Source organism: Mus musculus, chromosome 13, assembly GCF_000001635.26.
Source record: "Mus musculus strain C57BL/6J chromosome 13, GRCm38.p6 C57BL/6J".
NCBI classification, from domain to species: domain Eukaryota; kingdom Metazoa; phylum Chordata; class Mammalia; order Rodentia; family Muridae; genus Mus; species Mus musculus.
Window position 1 is genome coordinate 52,503,926 of NC_000079.6, and position 27,540 is coordinate 52,531,465.

At 45.7% G+C, this 27,540-nt stretch overlaps 1 protein-coding gene across 2 annotated transcripts; it reads right to left on the reverse strand.

The window, feature by feature from the left end:
- Positions 1 to 449: 449 nt before the first annotated feature.
- On the reverse strand, positions 450 to 27,429 carry Diras2 (DIRAS family, GTP-binding RAS-like 2). Of its 2 annotated transcripts, none has more exons than XM_006516950.4 (2): positions 27,104 to 27,429; positions 450 to 4,380 (listed from the first exon to the last, which is right to left on the reverse strand). In XM_006516950.4, the coding sequence occupies exon 2, from the start codon at positions 4,342 to 4,344 to the stop codon at positions 3,745 to 3,747; it is 600 nt and encodes a 199-aa protein (XP_006517013.1). In that variant the 5' UTR covers positions 4,345 to 4,380; positions 27,104 to 27,429; the 3' UTR covers positions 450 to 3,744. The 2 variants fall into 2 exon arrangements, with proteins under 2 accessions (XP_006517013.1, NP_001019645.1); NM_001024474.2 differs by lacking the exon at positions 27,104 to 27,429 and adding an exon at positions 26,495 to 26,911.
- Positions 27,430 to 27,540: the final 111 nt, after the last annotated feature.

The window sequence follows — 27,540 nt, forward strand, 5'->3', positions numbered from 1 at the left end:
TCAATTTAGACTTGAAAACATTATCTTGTTTTCATTCTGATATATGTATGTGTGTGTATGTGTGTGTGTGTGTGTGTGTGTGTGTGTGTTTAAGAGGTCCTGAGGCAGAAGGGATAGCTGCTTGTTAATATGAAAGCTATGCAAACATGAGACCCTGAATCTGAATCCAGAGCCCATAGGTTTTTTCATTGTTGTGGTTTAAAAAGTTGGGCCTGGGTAACAGGGTGAGGGATATAGGATGATCCTTGGGGCTCTCTAGCCAGCCACACTAGTGCAATCAGCAATCCCCATGTCCCGGTGATAGACACTGTCTCAAAACAACAATGACGACAACAATAACAACAAAATAGTTGGCTCCTGAGACATGACACCTGATGTTAACCTCTCACCTCCACAGGTCCATGCACACACACACACATAAACAAAAGAAAAAAAAAACAAACTCCAACCAGGGTGCTGTAACTGAGCTTTATTGTAACTGGTTCCATGGACTGGGGCCATCGCTGCCACTAGAACCTTATACAAGGTGATCCTCGTAACCACAGAGTAGTTAGACACACCCAGAAATGGAACCGAAACAGCAAGGGCTGCAGTGGAAGCATGTGCCGGCGTCTCACATGCCAATGATCACTCTGATCACAGATGCTTGATTGACACAAGGTCTTTGTGGGCCACTGAATCCCAGGAGGTGTCCTTCCTATAGGAGTTCCATATGCCCCTTTGGCTTTGGGTGTTTCCAAACAGCTTGAGTAGGAGCGACACGTTACAAACTTGGGGTAGGGAGGAATATCACAGCGCAATTTTAAAATATTTAGTACATCTTCTTCTACAAAGAATGTTACAAAGAGTGAAACCGATATACTAGCATATTGATATATAGAGATATATATGTACAATTTACTACTTTATGCTTCAAAAGTGCAGGAAGATAAATTACATAATATATATATAATTTTAGATCTAGTGGACAATTGGATATTGCTCTTGTGTTGGACTTGATGCATTAGATGCCTGCCCATGGCTTGTCACTGAATGGAGAGGGGACCAGTGGGGATTAGGGAGCTCATGGAGTCCCGTGCTTAACCCCAGAGTGCCATCTTCAAAGCAAGTTTTCAAGTTTTATAATGAGCTGAGGCTGGGTCAGAAGTTTCCAGTCCCATGTGCAATGTAGGATATTACCAAGAGTCTCAGCTTCATGACTTGGGCTGGGACCAAAGCAAAGCTGAAAGCCACTGGCCCGATAGTACTGTGTCCTCAGCCCCTGAGTCAGAGGGAAGTTTGCCAAAGGTGATGTTAAGATAGCTACCCAGTGTTCGGCTCAATCTATAGAATGTAGTGTCAAAATGAAGCCCAAGGAGGGAGGCTTCACCTCCCACCCTCTAAACTCACAGACAGCATAGAGAGGAGCAAAGACTGTGGATGGAGCTATAGCAAGATCCTCGTGTCAATGAAGACTGAAACACTTAGGAATATGGAAACTGACATACAGGGCTGAAAGAACCCTGATGTGCGGTCACTGGAAACAGGGAATCATGGGGCACAATGCTTGTGTCTGAAGCACGGTGACAGTCGGTAGGACAGACAGGATTTTACTGTAAAGGGATCGCCATAAATATATATATATATATATATATATATCCTATATGATGTGTAGATAACGTATGTGTCACATCATCCACAGAGCAGTGGTCTTTCCCTCGCTGTTCCCCAAATCTAAACGACAAGGTGATATGTTTTCTCTGAGAGGAGAAATGGAACAACAAATTGAAGACATTCTAGAAAATTCCATAACTCCATCTCACTGTGATAGAGAATGGCCACTGGGAACAAATGGGGAAGATAGAAGAGACTCAGAGTGGGTTTGGATGGGGCACAAGGGCTCCAGGCTCTTCTTGCTTGGTTCCTGGGCTTCCTCATTTCTCAGTGTGGCTGCTTGCCCAGATAACCCCAAGGGTTTTGTTCTAGAGGTCTAAGGAGATGGTAAGATTGCTGAGGCATACGGTTTTCTGAGGGAACTCCCTGGCCCTCAGCACATCACCAGGGTGAGTTATGATTGGCAGAGCAGAGAGGGCCAGACTGAATTATAGAGGTCTGAAGGAAGCAAGTGTTTGAACACAGTGTGCTTCGGAGGCTTTGGTGGAGCAAGAGGCCGACCAAAACACCCCAGCATTGGGACCTCTGCCCACTGGCCATGCCTGCTGGCCATGAGAGTACTGTATAGGCTCACACAGTGCTACAGCCTCCTCTACCTGCGGACTGGTCAGTGGTAAGATGGCTTAGAGAATGGTCGAGCTGGCACCCAAGACCAGCATGTGCCTTCTCATTGACTATAGAAGTAAGAATTTCCAAGAATCAAAATCCAGCCGAACTCCAGGATGGCAGGCAAATTACACTAAGCCGTGGGCACTGTGCCCAGGAAAGAGAGATTAGCCCAACCTATCTGCAGCCACTGTGGCCACTGATCCCTCACGCAGTAGCTATGATTCCTTCTGAAGGATACGGGGTGCACTCAAAAGTCCTTAGGAGAGGATTGCGTCTGGGCTGCACGTTGCTCTGAGGAACTTTTAAGAGCATTTAGCAAGGAACGAGGAGAAGATTTACTACAAATTAAATGTATTTTCTAGCAATCTACTTCTGATGTAGATAAATCGTTAAAAACACAGTGAACGACGTCTGCTTCAAAGTATTTCATTAAGGTGTAACGCATAGCATCTACATGCTCGCGTCATTTAGAAAAAAAATGGATGTGCTTCTGGTTATTTAGACGCTCTTGGTTGGCTGGTTCCCAGCTGGGTACTCGTGGAGTTATTTAAGACAGGAAAACCATCTTGGGGGAGGGGAAGAGGGAGTCTAAAAACATGCCTACTTTATTTCCTTTTATTTAAAAATCAGAGGGCTGCAAGAAGTGGCAACCCTCGAAGGTCAGAAGAAAGTCAGTTCACATTTCTAGAACCCTCAAAGTATAGGGGACACACACACACATACACACACACACACACACACACACACACACACACACACACACACACACATACAGGGTGGTTATTGCAATGTTTACATGATGTCACAATGTCCTGACTCAAAAACTGAAGAAATGCTGACACAGCATCATGCCACAAGTGGCCTTGGCATTACATATGAAGTGTATACTCCTAACAGGCTGACCCGGTGCTTACAAAGAAGGCTTTGAGGAAAAGGGGGGCAATCCCTCAGTGTGTGTCAGTAGGAATAGCATGAGTATCGCTTAGATGGGGGTTATGGTATTTTGTCTTTAATCCCACTAAAAATCCACTCACGGGAACCACTGGGATCCACAGGTCCAACTGGTTTCTCATCTGCCTGCCTACTCCTCCCCCAAAGATGTTAGTGACTTCTGAACTAAGCTGCCTGATGCAGGATGGTACTGGTAGCCATGGTCTAACCTGCTGTCACATGCATCACACAGTACTCTCAGGTTCTCCTGTGTCCACAGCTCTGAGTCCCCTCATCTTCAAATGGCTAAAGCCCACTCAGGACTGGCCTCAGCTTCCTGGGATGCTAAGATGCATCGCAGGTTCTGCATCTCCTGAGGGGGGTGGGCTAGTGGGGTGTGTGGAATGCCTCTGAAGGACATTGCAGGGTGTGTCGCAGCCAAATGCAATGTTTAACACACGGGCATCGGACATGCTGCCCTGACGACAGTGGGGGTTCACAGAGGGGAGGAAGAGAGAGGCCCGAGAGCAGCAGCTCCTGCACGAAGGCCTCTCACATGACCACGCACTTGCCCTTGAGCTTCTCCTTCCTCTTCTGCTGCTTGCTCTTCTTGCCGTCGATCTGGAGGCTCACGGTCCTGCGCTTCTCCAGGTTGAGGAGTTCCTGAAAGAGTTCCTTCACGTTGTGGTTGAGCTTGGCGGACGTCTCCATGAAGGCGCACTTCCATGTGCGGGCTAGGGCCTCTGCCTCGCTGCTCTGGACCTCACGGTTGGGGCTCTCATCACACTTGTTACCCACCAGCATGATGGGGATGCTCTCCACATCCCCCTTGATCTCGCAGATCTGCTCATAGATGGGCTTGAGTTCCTCCAGGGACTGCCGGCTGGTGATGGAGTAGACCAGGATGAAGGCGTGGCCTTTGGAGATGGACAGCCGCTGCATGGCCGGAAACTGGTGGCTCCCGGTGGTGTCGGTGATCTGCAGCGTGCATATGCTCTTGTCACAGCTGATCACCTGCCGGTAGGTGTCTTCCACAGTCGGGATGTAGCTCTCCCTGAAGGTCCCTTTCACAAACCTCAAAACGAGGGAGCTCTTGCCAACACCGCCTGCCCCAAACACCGCCACCCGGTAGTCGTTGCTCTGTTCCGGCATGTTGCTTCAGAACTCCAGCTACTGACCAGGAGATACCTAGCAGAGGAAGCAGATGTTGGGAGAGTTAATTTGAAACCCCCCAAAGCATGGATTTTGCCTTTTTTTTTTTGAAAAACAAAACCAAACAAACAAACAAAATGAAGTGATTAAGTTTGTGTTCACTATCTCCACCTAAAAAAAATTCCCAGTTATATTTAGCCACTTCCACAGCTCAAAACCCAAATTCTCTTGACTAGTCCTCAGTTTCCCCTAAAGCAGTAGGTCTACTTTGTAGCTAACTGAGGGAGGGAGGGAGGGAGGGAGGGAGGAAGGGTGAAAGGAAGGAGGGAGGGAGAGATGAAAAGAAAGAAATGAAACAAGAAAGAGAGAGAAAGAGAGAAACAAGTATATGCTTTATTTTTAAAAAGCCCTAAATCCTGCCATTATGAGTACAGCAATACAAGGTACGTATTAATCGTTACTAAGATTTAATCCAGCGAGATCTTCGCTCCTTGCAAGTATTACCCACGACCATAAAAGATGTGTAAATATACTTTCTCTGGAGCTAGAGAAATGGCTTGGTAATCCAAAGCACCTTCTGTCCCTGCAGAGGACCCGGGCATGGTTCTCAGCACCCATGTCAATTCCCGGTAACTCCAGCTCCATGGGATCTGGTACCCATCACAGGCGCGTACCCACACCCAGACACACATCCTCAATGGTGCACAATGAAAAATAAAATAGTTTAAATGTACTCTCTTCATTTACAAACCATCAAATACCTTTACTCTGTACCTTCTTAGACAAAGAAAGGCACTTCTTTCACAAAACCAGAGGAAACTAAGCCACGCCCACATTTGAACTAAAATTAACATTAGATGCAAGCATGTGAAACATGGTGCCTATTGTTTTTTTTTTTTTTTCCAGGCAAACAGCATGCTAACACTTCATTTTCTTAGTTTTTGAGTCACTGTGGAACAATAGCAAACATGGCTGACCAAAATAATTTTCAGAGTCCAGTAAAAAGCTATCAGCTGTAAGTAAATAGTGGCAGGAGACGGATTTGTGCCAGGGAACATGAATCCCAGGCTTTTCATGATCTTCTGACTACGTCTTCCACATTTGCTTATGTAGTGAGTCAACTAAGTTTGCTGTGTTCTGGAATGTGCTAGAGAATACCAAACAACTTGTGGTGGTTTGAATCTGCTTGGCCCAGGGAGTGACACTATTAGGAGGTACAGCTTTGTTGGAAGAAGTATATCACTGTGAGCATGGGCCTTAAGACCTCACCCTATCTCCCTGGAAGTCAATCTTCTGTTTGCCTTTGGAACAAGAGGTAGAACTCTCAGCTCCTCCAGCCCCATACCCACCTGAATGCTGCCATGCTCCCACCTTGATGATAATGGACTGAACCTCTGAACCTGTAAGCCAGCCCCAATTAAATGTTGTCCTTTTAAGAGTTGCCTTGGTCATGGTGTATGTTCACAGAAATGAAACCCTAAACTAAGACACAACTGATTCGATTAAGTTGTCAGTTTTTATGGAATATACTGTGGCTTACCAAACAACTAACTAAACATCAGTACTAAAATAGAACCAGAAGATGTCAGACCATTAATTAATGGAAGTCTGCTCAGGAGTTTGATTAAGTCTATTAGATGTTTATGAGATAATTAAAACCAATCTAGGCATGCAGCATTATGACAAATTGTCCTGAAATTTAGATTTCAAAACAAAATCAGTGGCATCTGGAATCTGATTTGAAATGTCCCTTTCCAGCCTCAGTGTGGGAGGCCCTCACTGTTGGGAGGGTTATGTTCTCAGGCACTCTTGGCTATTGTTATAACTACATAGCTCCAGCTTGAATGGAAGGACCCAGCTAGACAGTAACATGTCTTTAACTCTGGACCTTAGTGTTGCCCCCAGAGCTCTTGGTCCACACCACAAGAGTTTGAAGAATTTGCTGGCACATGGGGCCTCATGTTGCACTCTCTTCATAATTCAACCGACCCAAGAAGCAATACTAAATAAACATACTAGTGTCCATGGCTACCAGCGTTTATCTGTCTAAAGAAATATCTACTTTGTTTTGGCTAGAGTCCAGGTTGGTGAGAGTCCAAGAAGCTACTGTGCCTGCAAGGACCTGAGACAGTGTACTCAAAGGGTGTGAAGTATAACATGAAGCTCAATGGGAGACAGGTGGGCATAGCCCCATGTTCAATTTCATGTCCATAAAATACTCCCATAGACCTTGCAAATTCGATATTTACCCAAAAGAAGCCTAGAGCAGTCTAGGGCCCCAAAACACAAGAATTATCCAGTATGGCCCACACATCATATGCTATTACACAATTACAGAAGGCAAGAGGATTCACTGGGGCATAGGACTCTGTCTGGAGCCCAGGGAACAGCTCATGGATGACTGGGGTTGGCCAGATGGCAAGTGGATGATAGGCTTGTTGGTCCCAAGGCAGGGCCATATGGAAAGCAGAAAATGTGAGAAAAACAGGACATTTGTATCCTTTGGCATCTGGGGGGTTTGGTGTGAAGAACTGTGTGAATTCTAGCAAGGTGAAAGTGGAGGCGGGGAGGATGCAGGTAGGCCACAGATTTATGGTAGAACTGAAAAAAAAAAATAGAGAATCCAAAAGACAAAGACAAAAATCCCTCAAATTGGTTCATTTCACATGCAAGTAATTGATTTCTCTTTAGCTAAGATAGCAACACAAATAAGTCAAATGACTAAAATCAGAAGTAAATGGGAGACAGTATGACTGGCCTTACAAAAATAAAGACTATAAGGAATATGAAGGGCTCCTGGTCTTCCATGTGACAACAGGGCAGATAATATAAAAGAAGAAAATGAAAGTTGGCTAAATGGATTCAAAAAAATACAAATAAAAACCACGAGGGTCCTTTGAGGTATTAAACCAGTAGCCAGAAGCTACTACAAAAAAAAAAAAAAAAACCCTTAAAAAAACAAAGAAACAAAAAACAGGTCTAGTCAGCTTTAGCAGTGAGTTCCACAAACCCTTAAAAACCAAACAGTATCAATTCTTCATAAACTTTTACCCAGAAAAGTTAAAGAAGAAACACTATTCCTTGTTCTTTCTTGAGATTTACATTATATTACTTTGATAATAAAGCCAGACATATGTCCCAAGAAAACTATATACTAGGATCTCCTGATGATAGATAGAAAAATTCTCAACCAAGTACTAGGTACATGAAACCCTTGACATATAAAGAGATCGTATGCCAAGCCAAATGGATTTATACCAAAATGACAAGTTACTTCATACTTGAAAATTAAATGACATCATGGGACCTGGCTTAGCAGGGAAAGGGGACTGTTCAATCTCTGGGATCTACATGGTGGAAGGACAGACCTGACGCCTGTCAGGGATTACCACTATGTATGTGTCACAGTAAGCATAGCACACACACACTCATGCACACACACTCAAGCATACACACACATACCAGTAATAAAGGGAAAATTCCTTAGACAGAGGGTGCATTGTGAAAATCTCAGTGTGGGTGGTATTAAGGGTAGAGACTAAATGTGCCTCCCTCAGAATGGGAGAAAGACAAGGTACTGGCTCTGACCTTCCCAGCTTGTGTTCAGCAAAGGAAATTCAGGTGCAAACACAAAGCAAAAGCCTGTGTCAGATTCCTGCCCATCTTCTAAGGAGCTATGTGCTAAAGGCTGTGGAACCTTTAAGAAGTGGGGTCTAGTGAAAAGCTCGGGGGAGGCTGAGGGTCTGTGATCTGTCCCACCTTTCTCTTTTGCTCTGGCGCACACTCCTACCATGAAACATCACCCAGGCTCAAAGCAGGGGTTTATCAACCGGTCATTGGAGGGACCTCCTAAAACTTGTGAACCAAAACAACATTTTTTCCCTTCCTACGTTGATAGCCTCTGGTGTTTGTTACAGTGCTGACAGGGGGAGAGAGTTTCTCTGTGGTTGCCCTGGGATGAGGTGAGAAGAAACTGAGGGCTGAGAGGTGGTTGGTCAGGTATGGGTACATCCTCTACCATTGATAATGGTGATGGGGCCAGAAGCAGCAAATCATAAGTTTTAATTATTTTAATTGGGTGAATTATCTCTCTGTAAAGTTGTTAGTTAAGAAAACTGCTGATGGAAGCAGTAATCACCTGTGTGTAACCCGGTGTCTGCTGGCTCTAAAACTGGCTCCTAGACCCAAAGGAACGGAAATGAACCCTTTGTGATAATAACACATGAAATACAACAGGTTAGATGGTGCTCCTAATAGATAATGGGACTGGCCTTCCACTCACAACAGAAGAGCCCGCTGTGAGAAGCCACATGCAGAGTAAATGCATTCCTAGGGTAAGCAGAAGAGCTAGAGAGAATGTGCAGACCACAGCCTGATTAAAACTGACAGTTGCCTGCTGGGGACTAGGAAAGTGGAACATCTTGACATGGGGGGCAGGGGAGGGGGAAGGGAGGCGGGGTGGAACTGACGCTATGGCTGTGCCATTACATAAGGTGGTTATCTAGATCATTCCCAATAACATTTTTATACACTTAGAATTAGCATAGAATTGAAATCCAAAGTTTTTGGGTTTTTGTTTTTTGGGGTTTTTTGTTGTTGTTGTTGTTGTTTTTGTGTTTTTTGTTTGTTTGGTTGGTTGGTTTTTGTTTTTTGTTTTTTTGGTTTTTCAAGACAGGGTTTCTCTGTGTAGCCCTTGCTGTCCTGGAATTCACTTTGTAGACCAGGCTGGCCTCAAACTCAGAAATCCACCTGCCTGAAATCCAAACTTTTAAAGCAATTCATAAAATTCTAGGGAATCCAGAAGGCTCTGTCATCTGACTCTCAGGTTGAAGGCTGGCTGTGCTATGAAACACATAGAGCAAAGGTCTTTGGAAAACTGGGAGTTCAGTGGAGACATAGTGAGTCTCACTCAAGAGATGCGCTGGTGGAAGTAGCAGGGGGAGTTGGGGAATGAGGACGGACGTCATGGCAGGAAGCACCAGAGTAGTGAGTATGAGACAGCTCTAGACCAGACGAGGAACGTAGAGCTCTCGTTAAAGAAATGTAGCAACTAAGGGACAAGATAGGAGAGGACAGAGTCATACAGGGCTTAGAGGAGTGGGAAATACTGTGTACATTCAGTGTTGGATAAACCATCTGGAAGGGTCCAGGAAGCCCCAGAGTCCAGTGCATGTGGCAGGGTTGTCTTTATTCAGAGAAAGCACCAGAGGCAGGGAGGGATGATAGATGGGTAGACAGATAGACAGACAGATAGAAAATTGATGAAAAATAGATAGATAGATAGATAGATAGATAGATAGATAGATGATAGACAGATAGAAGATAGATGATAAGTAGAATTAGATAGATCCCAGTATTTAAATCCTCTAAAGCTATTTGCCATTTGTTCTAAACCTTGAAGTTAGCATTCCATTCTTTGTCTTTGGGTTTCTTCCAGCCCCTGTCTATGGACACCACGGACAGGATTTCAAACAGGAGTAGACAACAAGACAGACCATCTGTGCAGGAAAGGACACCTGTTCCCATCACACTTTGCTGACTGGGGATTAATTGGTTGTTTGCAACATTTGGAATTATTCGGAATTTTTTTCCCCCTAAATTGTTCTCAGTTCCCAATTTCTTTTCATTCAATTTGTCTGCTGCCTTGAACACACTGCATGTTTGGGGTATAGACGTGACTGGTAAATTATTTTCAATGAAGCTGTGGCTCCATTGTGTGATTTTAGCATCCCTCAAGTTTTAATCCCAGAGGGGAAGAGTCGAGGGGGTAAGACTCATTCTAGTATTAGTGTTTACAGATGGAAATTTGGGAAAATGTGAAAACAAGGTAGCTCCCTACAACTGAACCTGGTGGTGTTATAAGAAGGACAGAAACCATGTCACATGTGCATATATGCTATGCCCCGCACCACCTCTGGATGCCACCATCAAGAAAGCTATTGCCAGATGTGCCTCTCCACCATGCACCTCAAGACCCATGGGCTAAAGAAAGTAGCCTGCCTTAGGGACTTCATTATTGTAACATAATTTTGGTTAATATGGGTGGTATTTCAATGGTTATTCTCAAGTCCTCTCACCTGATTGAATGCCCATCTCCTGAGGACTGACTCCTGTCTACAAAGACTACACAGCAGGCCCTCTTGGTGTCTACATCCTCAGATTTAACCAACCTCAGATCAAAGATGTCAAGAAAAAGATTGTATATATTTAATATACATAGTATACATATTCATTCATTTGTTTTTCTTCTCTGAGCAACACAGTGTAACATGATTGACATTATATTGAGCGTACAGTTGAAAGTCTATAGAAAGGTATGTGGCTGTCCTAAGCAAACACTCTACATTTTAGATGAGGGACCTGAGTACCCTAGGATACTTGTATTCTGGGGAGAGGTGTTTTCTGGGACGCAAGGATATCAAGGATGGGGAGTTGAAATGAAAAATCCTGAGGAATTCAGCATTTGAAAACGTGCAATATCTTGGATTCCTTTCCTGCAGACAACATCCCCAGCCTGAGCTCAGAGGTTCTCATGTCTCCTGCAGGGTGCAGATGCCACCCTTGAGAAGTGTTCACCTTGCTCTTCCATGGCACTTGCCCTCAGTATAACACTTTATATTGTAACAGTATTCCCTTTCTAGTTATCTCATTCAAGGCAGGGTCTCACTATGTAGCCTTTCCAGACCCTTGTCTAGAAATGTAGCTGGCCTGAGAAACACTATGCAAACCAGGCTGGCTTCAAATGCACAGAGATCTGCTTTCCTCTGCCTCCTGAGTACCAGAACTAAAGGCATCCTACACTGAGTTTGTTGTTTCCTTTAAATGTTTCCAAAATATTGACCCTTCAGAGCCCAACTGAACTATTCATGAAAGGTAAGTGAACAGTGGCTATGATTGATATTACAACATGGAAAAGGGGTGGTTTCACAGGAAATTTAAAAACACATCTATGAATTTTCCAAGTAAGCCATTCTTTGTTATATTAGAATATGGACAGAGGATCTTGTGCAGCCCAGGCTGGCCTCAAACTCAGCCTTCCAAATGCTGGGATTTTTGGAGCTAGTCCCAGAAAAGTGGTACACCACACCCACCCGACCCCACATTATACTTTCATAGATAGATAGATAGATAGATAGATAGATAGATAGATGATAGTTAGATAGACATATGCTAGTGCCACACTGCTTTGAATTTTGTAACTCTGGGGTAACTTTGTGAATGGTAGTATGAGACCTCCAAGTTTATTCTCTGTTTTTGAGGTTGTTTTGAAGCACTTAAGACCCCTCACCATCCCACATAAGTAGATAAGTTAGGTTTCATTCAACCCTTTTGCCCAGCAAAGGATTTTCACTGAGAAAGTGAGGGGGGTCCAGAGAAGAGGGGCCAATGTACAGTCTCAGAAGGATTTGGACCCTCAATATAGAAAGAACATCTACAACTGAGAAGGCAAAAGATGAGCAGACAGAGCACCAACAAGGAATCTCCACAGACATTTCTCTAAAGTGCACCCGCTTTAAAGGGTCTGACGCCAGCCATTAGACACGGAAACCCAAAGCCCAGTGAAGGATTGCTTTATACTCACTCAAGATAACTGTTCAAAACAAAATAAGATCATAGATGAGGGCCGAAGAGATGGCTCAGCACTTAAGAGTGTTTGCTGCTCTTCCAAAGAACATAAATTCAGTTCCTTGTGTCTGAGTTAGATAGCTCAAAGTAGCCTTAACATCCCCCCCAACTCCCATGGGCACACACACTCACACACACACACACACACACACACATATACTCAAACACTCACATACAGAAGAGAGAGAGAGAGAGAGAGAGAGAGAGAGAGAGAGAGAGAGAGAGATCATTTTAAAACAGGATAGTAACAAATGATGTAGAAAAGCAGGAATGCTTTCCTATGATGGCAGAGGTAAACTATGGCGCCGCCTCTTTGGAGAGAGCTAAATATAGAATTACTAGATGATTCAGCAACTCTGCTTCCCAGAACATGGGCCACCAGCAGATTGCTGGCCCTCAAGAACTCACAGCCACCATTATTCACAAGAGCTGGGAGCCCTTCAAATCCCACAGGCAAATGAAGGGATAAACAAGATGGAATATATGCAGGAGAAGGTGCATCTTTCAGCCTGGGTCGGGGTTGGGGGAAAAAATTCCAACATCACACACCAACCTAGAAGACAGTGTGAGTAAGATGAGCTAAGCTAGTTGCCAAAAGATGCTGAAGCTGAGGGGATGGCCCACTGGAGCATTCCCAACACACACTTAGAAAAAAAAAATCCAGATGTGATAGCTGACCCCCAGCACTGAGGAAATGGAAATAGAAGAGACATGGGGTTTGCTAACCAGCCAGCCTGGCCTAATTGAAGAGTTCCAGACTAGGAGACCAAGTGTCAAAACGTGAGGTATATGGTGTCTTCAGTACGTACATGCACACACGCCAACATGAAAAACATAAACACGGAGCCTAGGGGCTCATCTGTGAGGATGTAAGCCATGTTCAAAATCACAGAGGCAGAACACTGAACTGGGCTGTGGGGTTAATGGGAGCTGTTGAATGGGTGGAATTTAGGACCTGCAGGGTGGAATGGGGGTTTGTATGGGATCTGTGTGTTGGCAACATGGCTGTACTGATGTAATCAGACTCTGCACTTGGAAATGGTTAATGTGGCAGATTTTATGTTGTGAAGATTCTCCCACAGTAAGAATATAGAAGACCATATACAAAAAGGTTTTTTTTCTAATCCTTTAGCAAGAAATGTCAGTTAAGTGTTGATATTAGCCAAGCAGACACTCTTCCTCTGTTGTCTGTACTACATGGTATAAACAGCGAAGATCTAATCTGGTCTGACAGCCGCTTCCCCAATCTAATTTCTCCAGAAGACCAATGAAAATGCACACCTCTCTTGCAGCTCTAATTTTATTTTGGGTTAATGACGGTGAGGAGTGGGGACTGTTGGGCCCAGCACTTCGAGCCAAGCCAGCTCACGCTTTTAAGCATTGTAGCCACCAGCTACTAGGAGCTAGCACATCTGGGCTTTGTCAAACCAGGCAGTACTGGATTTGAAGGCTTTTGATTTGGACAGCTCACACATGATTCTGACCTTGATCACATGTTAAAATGATAACCCTCCATCCTTATTTTTATACCTATATTATTTAAACCAATATCACCTCTGTGTTTTTAAATATTTATTTATTTATTGTGCATGCTGAGGGAGAGAGCTGTGGTGCTCATGTGGGGATTGGAAGACAACTTTTGGGAGTCAGTTCTCTCCTTCACTCTCTGGGCCCTTGGGATGGGACTTAGGTCATCGGGTTTGGCAGGAAGTATCTTTAATCTCTGAGCCATCTTGCTTACTCCTGTCTTTTAAATCGTTTAAATGTGGTTACAGAAAGAATGTGGTAGCTTACATCTGTGATTCTGGTACTAAGTGGGTAAAGGTAGGACATTCAGGAGTTCAAAGCCAATCTGTGTTGTACTATCTGTCTCAAGAAAATGAAATAGACAAAAAATACATGTATAAATCCTCTGCAGGGCTGGCACAAGGCATCTATAGATCCCCATTGTTCTCTCAAGCAACTTGAAGAGCAAAATGCCCCCATGGATTCTCAAGTTTGTAAGCATGGGTAAGGGAGACTGTGCAGTTGAGAATCCTCCTCCCCAGTTTCTTGTTAGGACACCATTCCGCCTTGTGTAAGAACACTGGCAGAGAAGGTCCTTGGAGCTTGCAGGAGGAAAGAAAAAGGAAGAAAAGGAGGAAAAGAAGGGAGGAAGGAAAGAGAAAGAGAGATGGGGGATATAATGAACAAACATCTCCCTTCTGGTTCAATGAGATTGCTCAGCAGATAAACATTACCACTGTCAAGTACTAAGAGCCGAGTTTCATTCCTTAACCCTACATGGTAGGGGAGAGCCAACACCCCAAAAATAGTGCTTTGACTTGTGCATGCACAAGAGTGCAAACACAATAAATAAGTAGACGGTTTACAATAAATAAACTGATAACCACAATGACAGATTTAACTCTATTGGCACAATTACAAACTTGAAAATCCAATTGTTAGAAAACACTTCCAAATGGAAGGTTTCCATCAGTGTGGGGCCACACGGTTAAGATATGTCAAGGCAATGTGTCCCGTTCCATTTGAAGAACTTGCAGTATGACTGGGTAAGTGAGATGTTTGAGCAATGTTCCAAGAGAGAACACTCATCCTATGGGGGGGATGGGAGCTGTCCAGCACAGGGCAGCAGACACAGACATTGGCACTACAGGCTCTGGATACAAGGAGGAGCCCTCCCATGGTTATAGCACACAAGGTCAGTGTGTGGCTTGAATGAAAATGCCCCCCTCCCCCATAGGCCCATTGGGAGCAGCAGAATTAGGGGGGTATGACCTTGTTGGAGTGGGTGTGGCCTTGTTGGAGGAAGTGGTCACTGGAGGCGGGCTTTGAGTCTTAGATGCTCAAGCCACGCCTAGTATGGCAACCTCTTCCTGCTTCTTGCGGGATCCAGAGGTAGAATTCTCAGCTCCTCTCCAGCACCATGTCGTCGTCCCCCCACACACACACCTCCTGCCCTGTGATGACAATGGACTAAACCTCTGAACTGTCATAAGCCAGCCCCAGTGAAATGTTTTCCTTTATAGGAGTCTCTGTGACCTCGGCGTCTCTTCACAGTGATAAAACCCTAACTAAGACAGACAGCAAAGTCACAAACAGGAACAGACAGGTCTTATGGAAACTTGGGGGAGTGGGCCAGCCATCAGGTCTTAACGTGAACAGAATGGGAAACCACCAGGTTAACACAGGGAAGCCATAGTGGTCCACTTAAACTGAAACAACCAGCTTGAAGACCCTGCAGGTGCAGGGCAAGCCTGGAGCCAGACCCGCACCCCCATCTCCACCCCCCACCCCCCACCCGCCATAAGATGCCAGCAATCCCAATCCATTCTTAGAACAGCTCTGCCAGGTTGGGGAAGGAAAGAGAAGAGCTCTGTGTGCTTGTCCAGAGCTGTGTGTCTGCCCTGGTTGCTCACAGCTACTCCACCAACACATAGGTTCCCTTGACTTTAATGTCACCCCTATACCAACAGCCACAGACCTCACGACCTGTGTCCAGGACCTTTCCCCTAGGCGGCAGAGGCGTGGATGGCTTCCTTGACTCCTCCCCGAGCAAAGCCGAGCTTCCCACACAGCCACTCCCGACTCCCCTGCAGCATCCTCTACCACTCAGCTCCTTTCAACAGGATCCTCCCAGTTCCCTGCTACGAGCAACCTGGAGTCTTCCTTATACCCAGATGCCCACAAGCCTCCCATCTACCCCATTAGCAACACCTTCAGGAGATACTCAGACACACCCACAGGTCACTCTCCACTGCTGCTACTGGCTCTGTGAGCACTCAGATCTGGTACCAGGCATTCAGAAGGTGTTACCCAGATGGCCAGTGTCATGTGGCTCTTGGGCTCCAGAACATTCATTATGCTACACTCTTTAACCAACCCCTGTGGTGTCGTCTTGAAAGTACAAGCTGATGATTTGCCTTACACGACACACACATACACACACACCACACACAGGTACACACTATATACACAACACACACACATACACTACACATATACACCACACACACATACATACCACACACACCCACACCACACATACACAACACATATACATCACACACACAGATACACACACACTATGCACACCGCACACACACACACACACACACACACACACACTACACATATACACCACTCACACATACACTACACATATACACCACACACACATACACACACACTATGTACACCACACACACCCATTTTCTACCATTGTGCTCCTAGTTTACTTCTTCCCAGCCACACAAGCTTCCACTGCCCCCTTGATAACACCAAGCATACTCCTGCCTCAGGAATCTCCTACTGGCTGTTCCCTCTACTCAGACTGCTCTTTCTCTAGACTTCCACGGGCCTCACATCCTGGTCGGTTACAGGCTTGTGCTCATGGATCAGCTTTCTCAGTGAGGATGTCTCTGGTCCAGCTGCCTCATTTTACAGCCCAGTCTTACCCCTGATGGCCTTTGGCCTTCTCTTTCTCATCTCTGGAGCACACATGCCTTCCTGGCCTCCTGCACAGTTCCCCTGTTTTGAAGTTTGATTATACCCATGCTTTATAAAAGCTGTTCATGGGCTTTTTATCTGCTCTATTCATTGCTACTGCTGGGTCCCCAAGGGGTGAGAATTGCCATCCCACAGAAAGTGTGTACAAACAGTCTGTTTGGGGCATGAAAGGATCTACACTCTGCTTCTAAAGAACAAGCTGAGAAGGGTGGATTAATCAGCTGGCTGTGGGCAACAATCCCTGGGCACAGAACTCTGCCCTAGTCCCCATGGTCCCTGCTCTGGCACCTTTCATGAATCTGTGGTAGTGACAGGTGTTTTAGTGAACTGGGTGCCCCACCCCCAGCCCCTTTAATACCTCTTTTTAAAAAATTATTTGTATGTCTGAGCACATGAGTAATGGTACCTTTGGAGGCCAGAAGGGAATGTTAGAGTCCCCTAGAACTGGAGTTATGGGCAGTTGTGAATTGCTCGTGTCAGTGCTGGGAAACACGCTGGGGTCATCTGTAAGAACAGTGCATGCTTTTAATTGCAGAGCCATCTCTCCAGCCCCATGAGTGAGTCCTGGGTGATCCCTGAGCTACAATAGCAGGGGACTATGTCATTACCACCATAGCAAGACAACAGAGCTAGTCCCCTGGCCCACGAATGGCTCTCTGTTGAAAGATCACTGTCTAATCTCGTTCAAGGCCAGATGTTTTGCACAGGAAGGTAGTGGGAGCCTTTTTGATGCTATAGGGAGAACACTGTCAGCAGCAAGAGAAGGCCCAACCAACATCTCAGGAATAGCCAAAGAGATCCTGACCACTCTACAGAGGGACAAAGAAGGTCTGAAGCAAGGGAGGTGCAGAGTGAAGACAGAAAACAGTGGGGCATCGGCAGCAGCTAGTGCTGTGCAGAGGTCAAGAACAACTAGTGATTGATGGGCAGAGGTGAAGTTAAGTCGTTAAGCGGATGCTGTGCAGGCCTGAGGAAACGGAGCCTTAGCCCTGGAATCCACACACGTATGCAGCGTGATGGTATTGTGGGGAATTCTTGTAATTGCATCCCTGGGGAGATAGATCCCTGGGGCTCACAGGCCAGCCAGCCTCACTGAATCAACAGACCCAGGTTGAATGGGAGACCCTGTCTCCTAGAACAAAGCATATAACTCCTGAGGAATGACACCTGAACTTGACTGCCGACTGTCACGTGCATGCCCGCCAGCACAGACACGAACATGCATTCACAGCTACTCTCTACTCGCACACACTCAGCAAGAGTCTGAGGGTGTTGTCAGTGGCCACATCACCGGATGAAGGAAGACTGTGTATTCCCAGCAGCAGTGACTTGCTGCCTAATGAAAACGGGGTGCTTCAGCTCGAGTTCACCTGAGCGTAAATGCACGAGGAGGAGGAGAAAGAAGACACAGGACCAGAAAAAACGAGGTCAGCTTTGAACAAGACAAGTCATCTGTGGAGAAGCACTGTCTACCATACAAGATACTAGTTGCAGAAGCTTCAGTCATGTAATGTTATACCCAGGCACTGTCCAGACAGCGAATCCAGTAAGACTTGCAATCCAATGGAGGCCTGCAGCCACTCAGCATGGAGCTCTGGGTTCCAAAGCATTGTGTGCATAGTGTGGAGGGCCGCTTGTCTATATGCATATATGTATATAGTATTGGGGGGGTGTAAAAGAACAAGACTGCTAGTGTGTGTGTGTGTGTGTGTGTGTGTGTGTGTATGGTTTTGTGCAGAGGTTGTATGGTATAGAAAGAAAAAGTTTGTGTGCATGTGCATGCCTGTATACAGTATGTGTGCAGAGGGTTATATAATGGAGGAGGGACGGGGGGGGGGGGGAGACAGACAGACAGACAGAGAAAGGATACAGGCACACACAACAACCTCAAAAGTCAGTCTTGATTTCCCTCCTTTGTTTGAGCCGTGTCTCTTTGCTATTAACCACTACCCTAGCTGGCCTGTGAGCTTCTGGGAATTTTTCTACTCTCCCATCTTCTCGTAGGAACATTTGGTATTGCAGGCATGTGGCACCATCTTGCTTTTCAGTGGGTTTTGGGGATTTGAACTCAGGTCCTCATGTTTGCATCCTCAGATCCAGTTTACCAGCCCCAGGCCCATACTTTCTTTCAGTTTCTACAGTTCCTAGGTCTGAGTCCCTTTGCCAGTCTCAGCAGGGCTGTGGAGCAAGCTGCCTTTGCCCTAAAGCTTGACTTACGTTTCCATTTAGGAGTCTCAGGAATGGCTAGAACTGTTTCTAAAAGATGAGAATTTCAGGACAGAAGAGTCTCTAAATGTCACTGTTGAAATCTCCCCAAACATTACCAATGCAAAAACAATGCTACCACCTGTCAGGAAATGCAAGCCACGTAAGACAGAAAAACTCCAATATCTTCTGGTCTATGCTCAGGACAGGCTCACCACTTCACACTGGTTTGATGTGAGTTCTGACTTGGTTGCCAAGGGCACTCTCTTTCCAGTGTATAATTGGGGAGGAAAAGAAACATTTAGCATGCAGGTTGATAGCCTTGGGCAGACACTAAGGTCTATTGCTGTGGCGAGGTAACAATGCAGTGGTCTATGTTAGAGAGAAATCAACCTTGAGGGTGGGAAGTTAGAGAGAAAAATCTCAACACAGTGTCCAGGAAGTCCGTCCGGGGCTGGCCTACTGAGAGAGACAGTTTGCTCTTTGTCAGCTGCACAGAAATCTGCTTTGGGGAGTCTCTTACTCAGATAAGGCCCTTTTTGCAAAAGTAACTCATTTTTTAAACCTATCTGTAGAGGAAAAAAATCTCTTATGCATAGAACTTCTAGGTTAAAGGACTTAGTCCAGTGGTTCTCCATCTTTGTAATACTATAAACCTTTAATAACAGCTCCCCGTGTTGTAGTGAGCCCCAACCATCAAACTATTTCATTGATACTTCGTAATTGAAATCTTGCTACTCCTGTGAACTGTAATATAAAATTGCCTTTGGAGACAGAGGGTTACCAAAGGTGTCACAACCCTCATATTGAGACCCACTGACAGAATCCATCTCAACCTCACTACATTTGGACTTTCCACTCCAAAGTCACCACCAGTTTCTCTCCACCTCACATGTTCCTTGGGATGCAAATGCTGACTTCTCGAGCTTGCCTGATATAGAATGGTGTTGGATTCTCTGTTCTGTGTGATGGGTGACCAGTTCTCCTTCTGATCTGTGACCTCTGACCAGAGACAGCGAGCATATTTTCACCTGTTCGAAGCAGCTGGAGTTTGTATCTCTGGACCCCATACGATCTCACCTTCTGCTCAGACATCTCCTGGCATGAATGGAGGACACTGCATTATCTTTTGTGTCTTGAAGTGGGTCTTTGGGAGTTCAAAGCCAACCTGGTATACACAATGAGTTTCTCTCAAAGGCCTCATGGCTGATGGGAGTCAACAACAGCCAGATCTGAACCATATCTGCTGAATCAGTGGCTCAGAGTTCGTCTGTCTGTCTGTTTATCTGTCTGTCCCTCTGTTGTGAGAATCAAACCCAGAGCCTCTTGCAGGTGAGGTAAGGACTCTATCGACAAACTATATTTCAGCTCCAAGTCTTAGAACTAAGAGCCCAGCAAACCCCTCAAGGGATTCTGATGAGTCTAAGCTACAAACTCCACCCAATTAAAAACTCAGGCTCACCTGAAACAGGTCACAAAGAGCTATTCTTTGATGTTGCTGGTAGCATTTGTGCAGAAATGCAGAATTTGTATGACTCTGACTTAAATCTTTTTTTAGTATCTCAGTTTAGAAAAATCCTCCCTACTCTGGGATTATTGTGCATTCTCCCCCATATTTACATTTGCATTATGTTTAGATATTTGTTCCAAAACCCTGATTCATTTTCTCCTCCCTAAAAATTGCTGAAATTTGCCGCACATGTATTTGGAGGGATTCAGACCGACATTCAAAGAACGGAATAGCCTTCCCAGGTGAACCCACCTGGGGAATCAAAACACAAAACAAAAACCCACGCTTGCTCATCATGATAATATAGGTAACTTAGAAGCTTTTCAAATCTAGGTCACCCAGCCGTATCTGCTCTCCTTTAATTCCACACTTCCTCTTCGCTCGCAAGCACTCATGCAGACCTCACTACCTCGGCCATGCAGGATTCCTGTGGAGCGCACACATCCTCCTCCCATTCACTGTCTTTAATTAAATTTGCAGTGTATGCGTGTGTGGAGGTGTATGTGTGTTAATATGTGCACAGTTGCACTTGTGAGCACATCGCAGCCAAACAGCGCTCTCAGAAATGCTATCCATTCCTTTGACACTGGGTCTCCCATTGGCCTATTACATTAGAATGGCTGTTCAGTGAGTCCCAGGTCTCTATCTTCTCAGTACTGGGACTGCAAGCCCATGTGCCCACACTGCATTTTTTTTTTACTTGCATCCTAAGACTCAAACACAGACCCCAGTGCCTGTGATGCAAGCACCTTCCTGACCAAGCTATCTCCCTAGCTCATCCTTTTAAAATTGTAATGAAATTTATATAAAAAGTACCAGTTCTAAACATGCAGACATATATTAAGGATGTAGCATGCTGCATGCTGATACTTGTATGTGTCCTGTAAATCATGCTAAGCATGTTTCTCCCCTCAGACATTGGCTTAGGGTAAGAACTCTGCTGGATAATTCTCCTTACTTTTTGAAACACACCGTTAGTTGTTATCATCTGAGGTTGTTGAGCCACGGCACACCGGAGCACCTTGCTCCTATCAGAAAACAAGTATCCGCTGGTCACCTCCTCCCCACCTTCCCTTCCGCTCTCTGTATCTAATGACCACCATTGAAGTCCAAAGTGGTCCTATGAGAGAGGGGCCAAGGTCAAGACAATGAAGCCAGATGCTTGGCCAAGCCACTGAGCAATAGGGGTATGTTATAGCTGCTGCTCTTTAACTCTTGGGCACCATTTCACTAGTGAGGAGACAAGAAGGTAGCTTACTGATTTCAGGTGCATGCATGTGGGACAGTCCAGGCTAGGTTGTCACGTGGGGAAAGTGATTCTATGTTTATGGAGGTCCAACCTTGAGCTGGACTGTTCTGAAGGGTTGGATTTGAATACTATAGAGAGCTGAGTGGATTCTACCTAGCTTTGCCCTGAATGCAGAGGCATGGGCTCTGACCCTGAACTCAAATGCTTCAAAGCTGTTACAATAAGAAATCAGCTGGAGGCCCTGAGTTCAATCCCAGCATCAAACACACATACAAATACCTGGAAACCTAAGGATAACAGGCAAGAATCCCCAAAGGATTCTTAGAGTTTTAATGCATGTCTGAACCCTACTCCTCTGGAGACATTAAAGAAAGAAGTGTGGTATGTGCTTTTATGAGTGTGTGTGTATGTGTGTGTGTGCGCATGTGTGCATGTGTGCACAGATATTTTGAATGTGTGTTTGTTTGTGTGTGTGTGTGTGTGTGTACATGGGTGTGGGTGTGTAGATATTTTGAATATGTGAGTGTGTGGTTGTATGTGTGTCTTTGTCTGTGTACATGTGTGTGTGTGTGTGTGTGTGTGTGTGTGTGTGTGTTTGTGTAAGACTCCTGGTATGTGGATGTCTGTGTGGAAGTGTATGAATATGTAGGTGTGCCAGTGTGTAAAAATGTGGACTTGTAGGTATCCAGATGTGTGGACGTGTGGATGTGCCCTGGTGGAAAGTTCCCCAATGTCCCCGTTTTCTAAGAAAAATAGTCCCTTGCCAGACATTAACTAGCCTTGAGAATTTTTTTGCCTGAAATCCTTTGACACAAAACGCTGTTCTCATTCAAAGTCCGCCATGATGAATTCTGAGCCAGAGAACCCAATGGCGTCAGGAGGTGCCTCTCCAACCCTGACTGGCCTGCAGAACTACCCTGACACCCTTCCTCCCTTTCAAGTCACTCACGACTTGGCTTCAAGTTACAAGCAGGTTGCATTAGTGAAGTGTGGAGAGTTACATTTCATACAAGCCTTGTCTGGCGGCATAAAAACAAGCAGCTTTAAACACTGATAATATTCAGACTGGTGACAGCACGCCTAGGTCAGAGACAGAAGAATGTCTAGCCACATAGCATGTCACTGCTTGCCCAGTGGTCACGAGCTTACCCATGAGTTTACTGGTACTTTCTCAGTAAAGGAACTTGAATATGAAACTTGACTTAAGCAAATCCAGGCCAGTACCTTGGGACAGAAATTGGTGCCTATTCTGCAACAGCAGACTCTCCAGGAAGACTGGATGCAGACAGCTAATTCTCATAGAATCAGAGCAATTATTTGAGCTAGTCCTCTTTATTTACTGGCAAAGAAATAAATAAGAGAGCTGGGTAGACATCTCAGTCAGTACAGGGCTGTTGTGTAAACAGGACCTGAATTTGATGCCCAGTGTCATAGAAAGCCAGAACGTGGTGCGCATTTGTAAGCCCAGTGCTGAAGAAGTAGAGACAGGTGGAGTCTTGGGGTTTGACAGCAGCTAATCTAGTCAGTCAGTGAGCTCCAGGCTCAGCAAGAGACTCTGTGCCAATAAATAAGAACTCCTGACATGATCCTCTAGCCTCTGCATACATGTATGCATATATACACACAGGCACATACATATATACACACTTGGCCCATGCACACACACAGAGAGAAGTGAAGAGGCTCAGATTTCTGCAAAGAAAGAAGAGCCCAGTCTCACATCAATGAGACTCATTTGTTTATTTGTAATGGCCTTAAATTGGCCATGGACCCTGACATTTTAACTTTCATTATTATTTTTATTATTTTATATTTTGTTACATTTAATTTATTTTGTATACGTGGAGGGATGTGTGAAGGTGAATGTTTGGAGGTCAGAAAAGAGCATGCAAGAACTGGTTCTCTTTTTCCACCATGCAAGTCTCAGGGTTGACCTTGAGTCAATAGCCTTGGTAGTGGTAACCCTTATCCACTAAGCCATTTCGTGGGCCCCTTTTAGCTTTTAACATCCCCTGGCCACACGGACTACCTGATCTGTATTGAAATGTCTTGTGAGTCTAAGATCTAGTATGGGGAAAGAAAAAGAGGGAAAAAAAAGAGTATTGGTGTTTTTATACTGACTATACCTTTAAGTGGTGGGTTTTAATATATGAAATGTTAAATATGGAAACACTAAAATTGATTTCCCCGCTCCTCTTTCTCTTCTGAGGTGACTAATCACCCAATCTGAATTATGCATGGAGCACTCCTATCATGTGTCAACTGGACAGCACTGGTTTACAGGACAGCACTTGCTGCCCCAGGGTGAGGACTGTACAAAATCTCTCTCCAGAGCTTCATCAGAAGCAACAGCAAGGAAGAGAGAGGGGACATCTGCTCCCATCCCTTCAAAAAACGTCTCACCAGGTCAAGGAAGAGAACTTGCCTGCCGGGTAATCAAAAACTAAAGCATTATTTGGAAGCAAATAGATGATGTTATGTTCTTGCCTGCTGTGTGCAGGCATTTGTAAACTTAACTTTTAAAAGGCCACCAGGGCTGAAGAGACAGCTTGGTTGGCTTGGTCAGTATAGCACTCGCCGTGGAAGAAAATAAACCTGAGTTCATGTCCATGGCATCCATATAAAAGAGCCAGGCACAACAGCTCATGTCTGCTACTGAGGCATCAGAGTCAGGAGAGTCCCTGGGACTCATCGGCCAGAGACTTAATCAAACGCCGAGCTCTAGGTTAAGTAAGAATGCCACCAAAGAAGACCCTTGGTAATGATTCTGGTCACCATTCTAATTAATGCACATGTGTGTGCACATGTGTGCAGATGTACACAAGCATGTGCACATGTGTCCAGATGCACCCATGGGTACCTGCATGTACACACACACACACACACACACACACACACACAGAGCAATTTTGACAACATGGAAAGCCATCATCTTCACTTTTGATAGATCAGCTGTTTCCTGGAAAAATCGTTACCCAAATCAATTAATGTCATAGCAATCAGTTTAGCCCTGAAAAGGACACCTGTCCATGGCCAATGTGCTCTCTCCAGAAGCACGGATGATCAATAGGCAGGTTGGAGCTGGCTTGCGAAAGAGAATGGGATACTGGTTAGCTTCGTTGAGAAGGAAGTGCTGGCTGAGTACTTTCAGCACAGCGGAGGCAACCAAATTCTCTCACTGTCAAACAGAAACTCCCTGGTACAAGAGCATGGTGCATTCGTCTTGGACACACGATGCCTTTTATCTAAAGCCATTGACTGAATTCAACATGTCAACCATCCCTTGGTTGGACTACAATATATTTTCGACTACAAGAAGGTATATTTCTTTCTTGATAAAAAGAGCCCCATTAGTTTTTCAGAGGTTTTGTCTGTCCCCATCGGATGCCCACCATTTGTTGCTAGAATAAGTTGTTTCTAGGGAAGTATAGAATGCCGTGTGCCGTAGAAAACGGGACACATATGGGAAGCCGGTAGCAAGGTCCCCGCCTGCCCTTCTCAGGCTGAAATAGTTCTGTTGACAAGGCTGGTTGCTAGCCAGCTGCTGGAGTCCCCTCCCTGCCCAGCTTGCCTTTCAAACTGTGAGTCTGAAGCCTCCAGAGCACCCTGCTAAGGCACTCATGAAAAAGCTTCTGGGGGTTCCTGTATAAGCCCTACACACGGGTCCCCAACACAAGAAAACTGAACAGGATTCGGAGCCTGGCTACAGTCTGTGTCAGCCCTGCCTCTCCCCGCTCCTTGCCTGGGTTCTCCAGGGACAGCCACCTGCACTAAATGTAAAATCTTCAGTCAAACGGACCTCCTACCTGTACCACCTTCTGTTTCTCTGATATATTTGGGATGGGGGTGCGGGGGGTGTTGTGTCTTCTTGTGCTCAGGGCCCTCTCCAGTTCGAAGGGCACAGATAAAACTGAATAGTTTGCAATTTTAGGCAACAACAATTTCTTTTTTTAAAGTATGATTCCCATACAAATTTGTTAAATTTATTCTAATTTTATTCCCTTTTCTCTACCACCCACTCCACCTCCTCGAACCCAAATGCCAGTGGGAAAGAACACATCTAGACTGATCTGAGATCTAAAATACTTCAGCTTTTTTGCTGTTACTTAGAAAATAGTCATTTAAAATAATATTTTATGGGTTTTTTTTTCTTTTAAGCAAATCACAAAACTTCTGCTAGTATAAACTAGTATGCACGGGGGCCCGATTAAAAGCTAACAAGAACCAAAATGTGAAATGAATTCCTAAACAAGGCTGGCTGGGCACGGATTCCTCCACCCAAGTTATACTGTGTTCCACCTTTGAAGGCATGGAACAACCGAGATGTGTGGTGTCCAGTTCCAAAGATCCCCCAACCCCAAAGAATATGAACTGGGACATGGAATCGCAAAGCAGGGTGGGGAAGTCCAACCCTTGGGCAGCCAGCTGTCATTGTCCTCTGATGGAGACCCACGTTCTTCTGCCTGGACTAGATGCTGAGACTTGCCTGAGCTCCCACCGGGAGAAGAAGGGGAGTCCCGTGGATATCCCAAGCCTGGTCTTTAAAATAGGAAATGAGACATTGGGGCGGGTCCCTTTCCAGAGCGTTAAGTCTAGAGGTTGGGATCCAAACATCAGGAATCCCCTAGCCATTTCTTCTTGGCTCTGAATGTTTCTTTCTCTAGCTGTACCTCTTTAGGAGACTTTTCCTAAATCGATGGAATCTTCCGCATTCATTAGAATACCTGCAGTCAAAGAATTTCCCCAACCGCAACTCCTGTTAGGACGGGATCCCTAATCTTGGGTAAGACCCTGAGGTTTTGCCCCTTCAAAGCAATGTTAGGTGTTCAGTCTAACGTTCTCCCAACTGAGCTATGGCTTCGTCCTCGCCCTCCCCTCCTGGAAGGATGCAGGATGAGGCTGGCTGGTCCCCCTCTCCAAGTCCTGGGATACATACTGATCTTCAGCCCCAGAGAGTAATCCTGCTCCTCTGGCTCCCAGGACTGGCCAAAAGCGCCGGGCACCCGCGAGCTGTATCCAGCTCCAGCCGAGAGCCGTGGTGGCTTGCTTACCTGGGGAGAGCCGGCTCAGAGCCGCAGGTCTCCAGGCGCAGCTCCGGGACCCGCTGCGCGCAGCGCGATGCGGTGGCTGCTGAGGCGGAGTGCGCGCTGCTCCCGCCTGATGACGCTGTCAGCTGCCCTGCGCCCCGCACCGCCCTGTGCACCGCACCCCCAGTGCAATGTCCAGAGCCCTGCACCTCCAGTGCAACGCCCAATGCAACGTCCTGCCCCCTGTGCTGCCCCTCTCTGTCTGCCCCTCTCTGCCTTATGCACCCGCCCGAGCTCTCTGCACAGCCTTACAACCTCCAGCACCGCTCCCTGCACCGCCCGCACGCGCGCCTGGCCCTGTGCAGTCCTCCCACGCGGTGCTCTCTGGCTCTAGCCTCCCGGCCTCCGGCTCCACCCTCCTCAAGCTCCTGCAAGCACAGTGGTTGCTCGTTGCGGTGGCCTGCTTTTCACCGGGAGCCTTCAGCTGCCCTCTACCGAAAGCTTCTGGAATAGATGACAAGAGACTAGAATTTTCTGAAAATTAAATGAATCAAAAATCATTCCGTTGAAAGGACAGTGGATTCCTGTGTTTAAAACTATGCTCCTACCCTAGTGTACTTAATCACTGCTTACCACGCAATAAGACTTGGTCACTGGGCAAGGTTTCTGTTCCTGTAGCTGTGACAAAAACAAGCTAAGGAAAACTGGGTTTGCTCTGGCTCATAGTTCAGAGTAAAAAAGCAAAGCAGGAAAAAAAAAATCTTGAAATGGCTGATCACATCGCATCGGTAATCAGAACTTAGACGACTGTGGAAGCACGCTGCTACCGAGATCAATTTGTATAGTCCAGGATCCTGTACCCAGGAATGGTCTAGCCCACAGTCAAGACCGGCCTTTGCACAACACTTAAGTAATCAAGATAATCTCTCCTCCCACAAGCCTGAGGCCCGTCTCCAGGTGACTCTAGATTCTGTCAAGTCGACAATAGTAGTCACATGTGCTAAATCACAAGACAGCCTGTCACTTAGAGGTGCCAAGAAATTCCCTGCCTGAAAGGCAACCATACTACA

Coding starts and splice junctions, on each gene's coding strand:
- Diras2 (XM_006516950.4), bottom strand. CDS start 4,344: ATGCCGGAACAGAGCAACGACTACCGGGTGGCGGTGTTTGGGGCAGGC.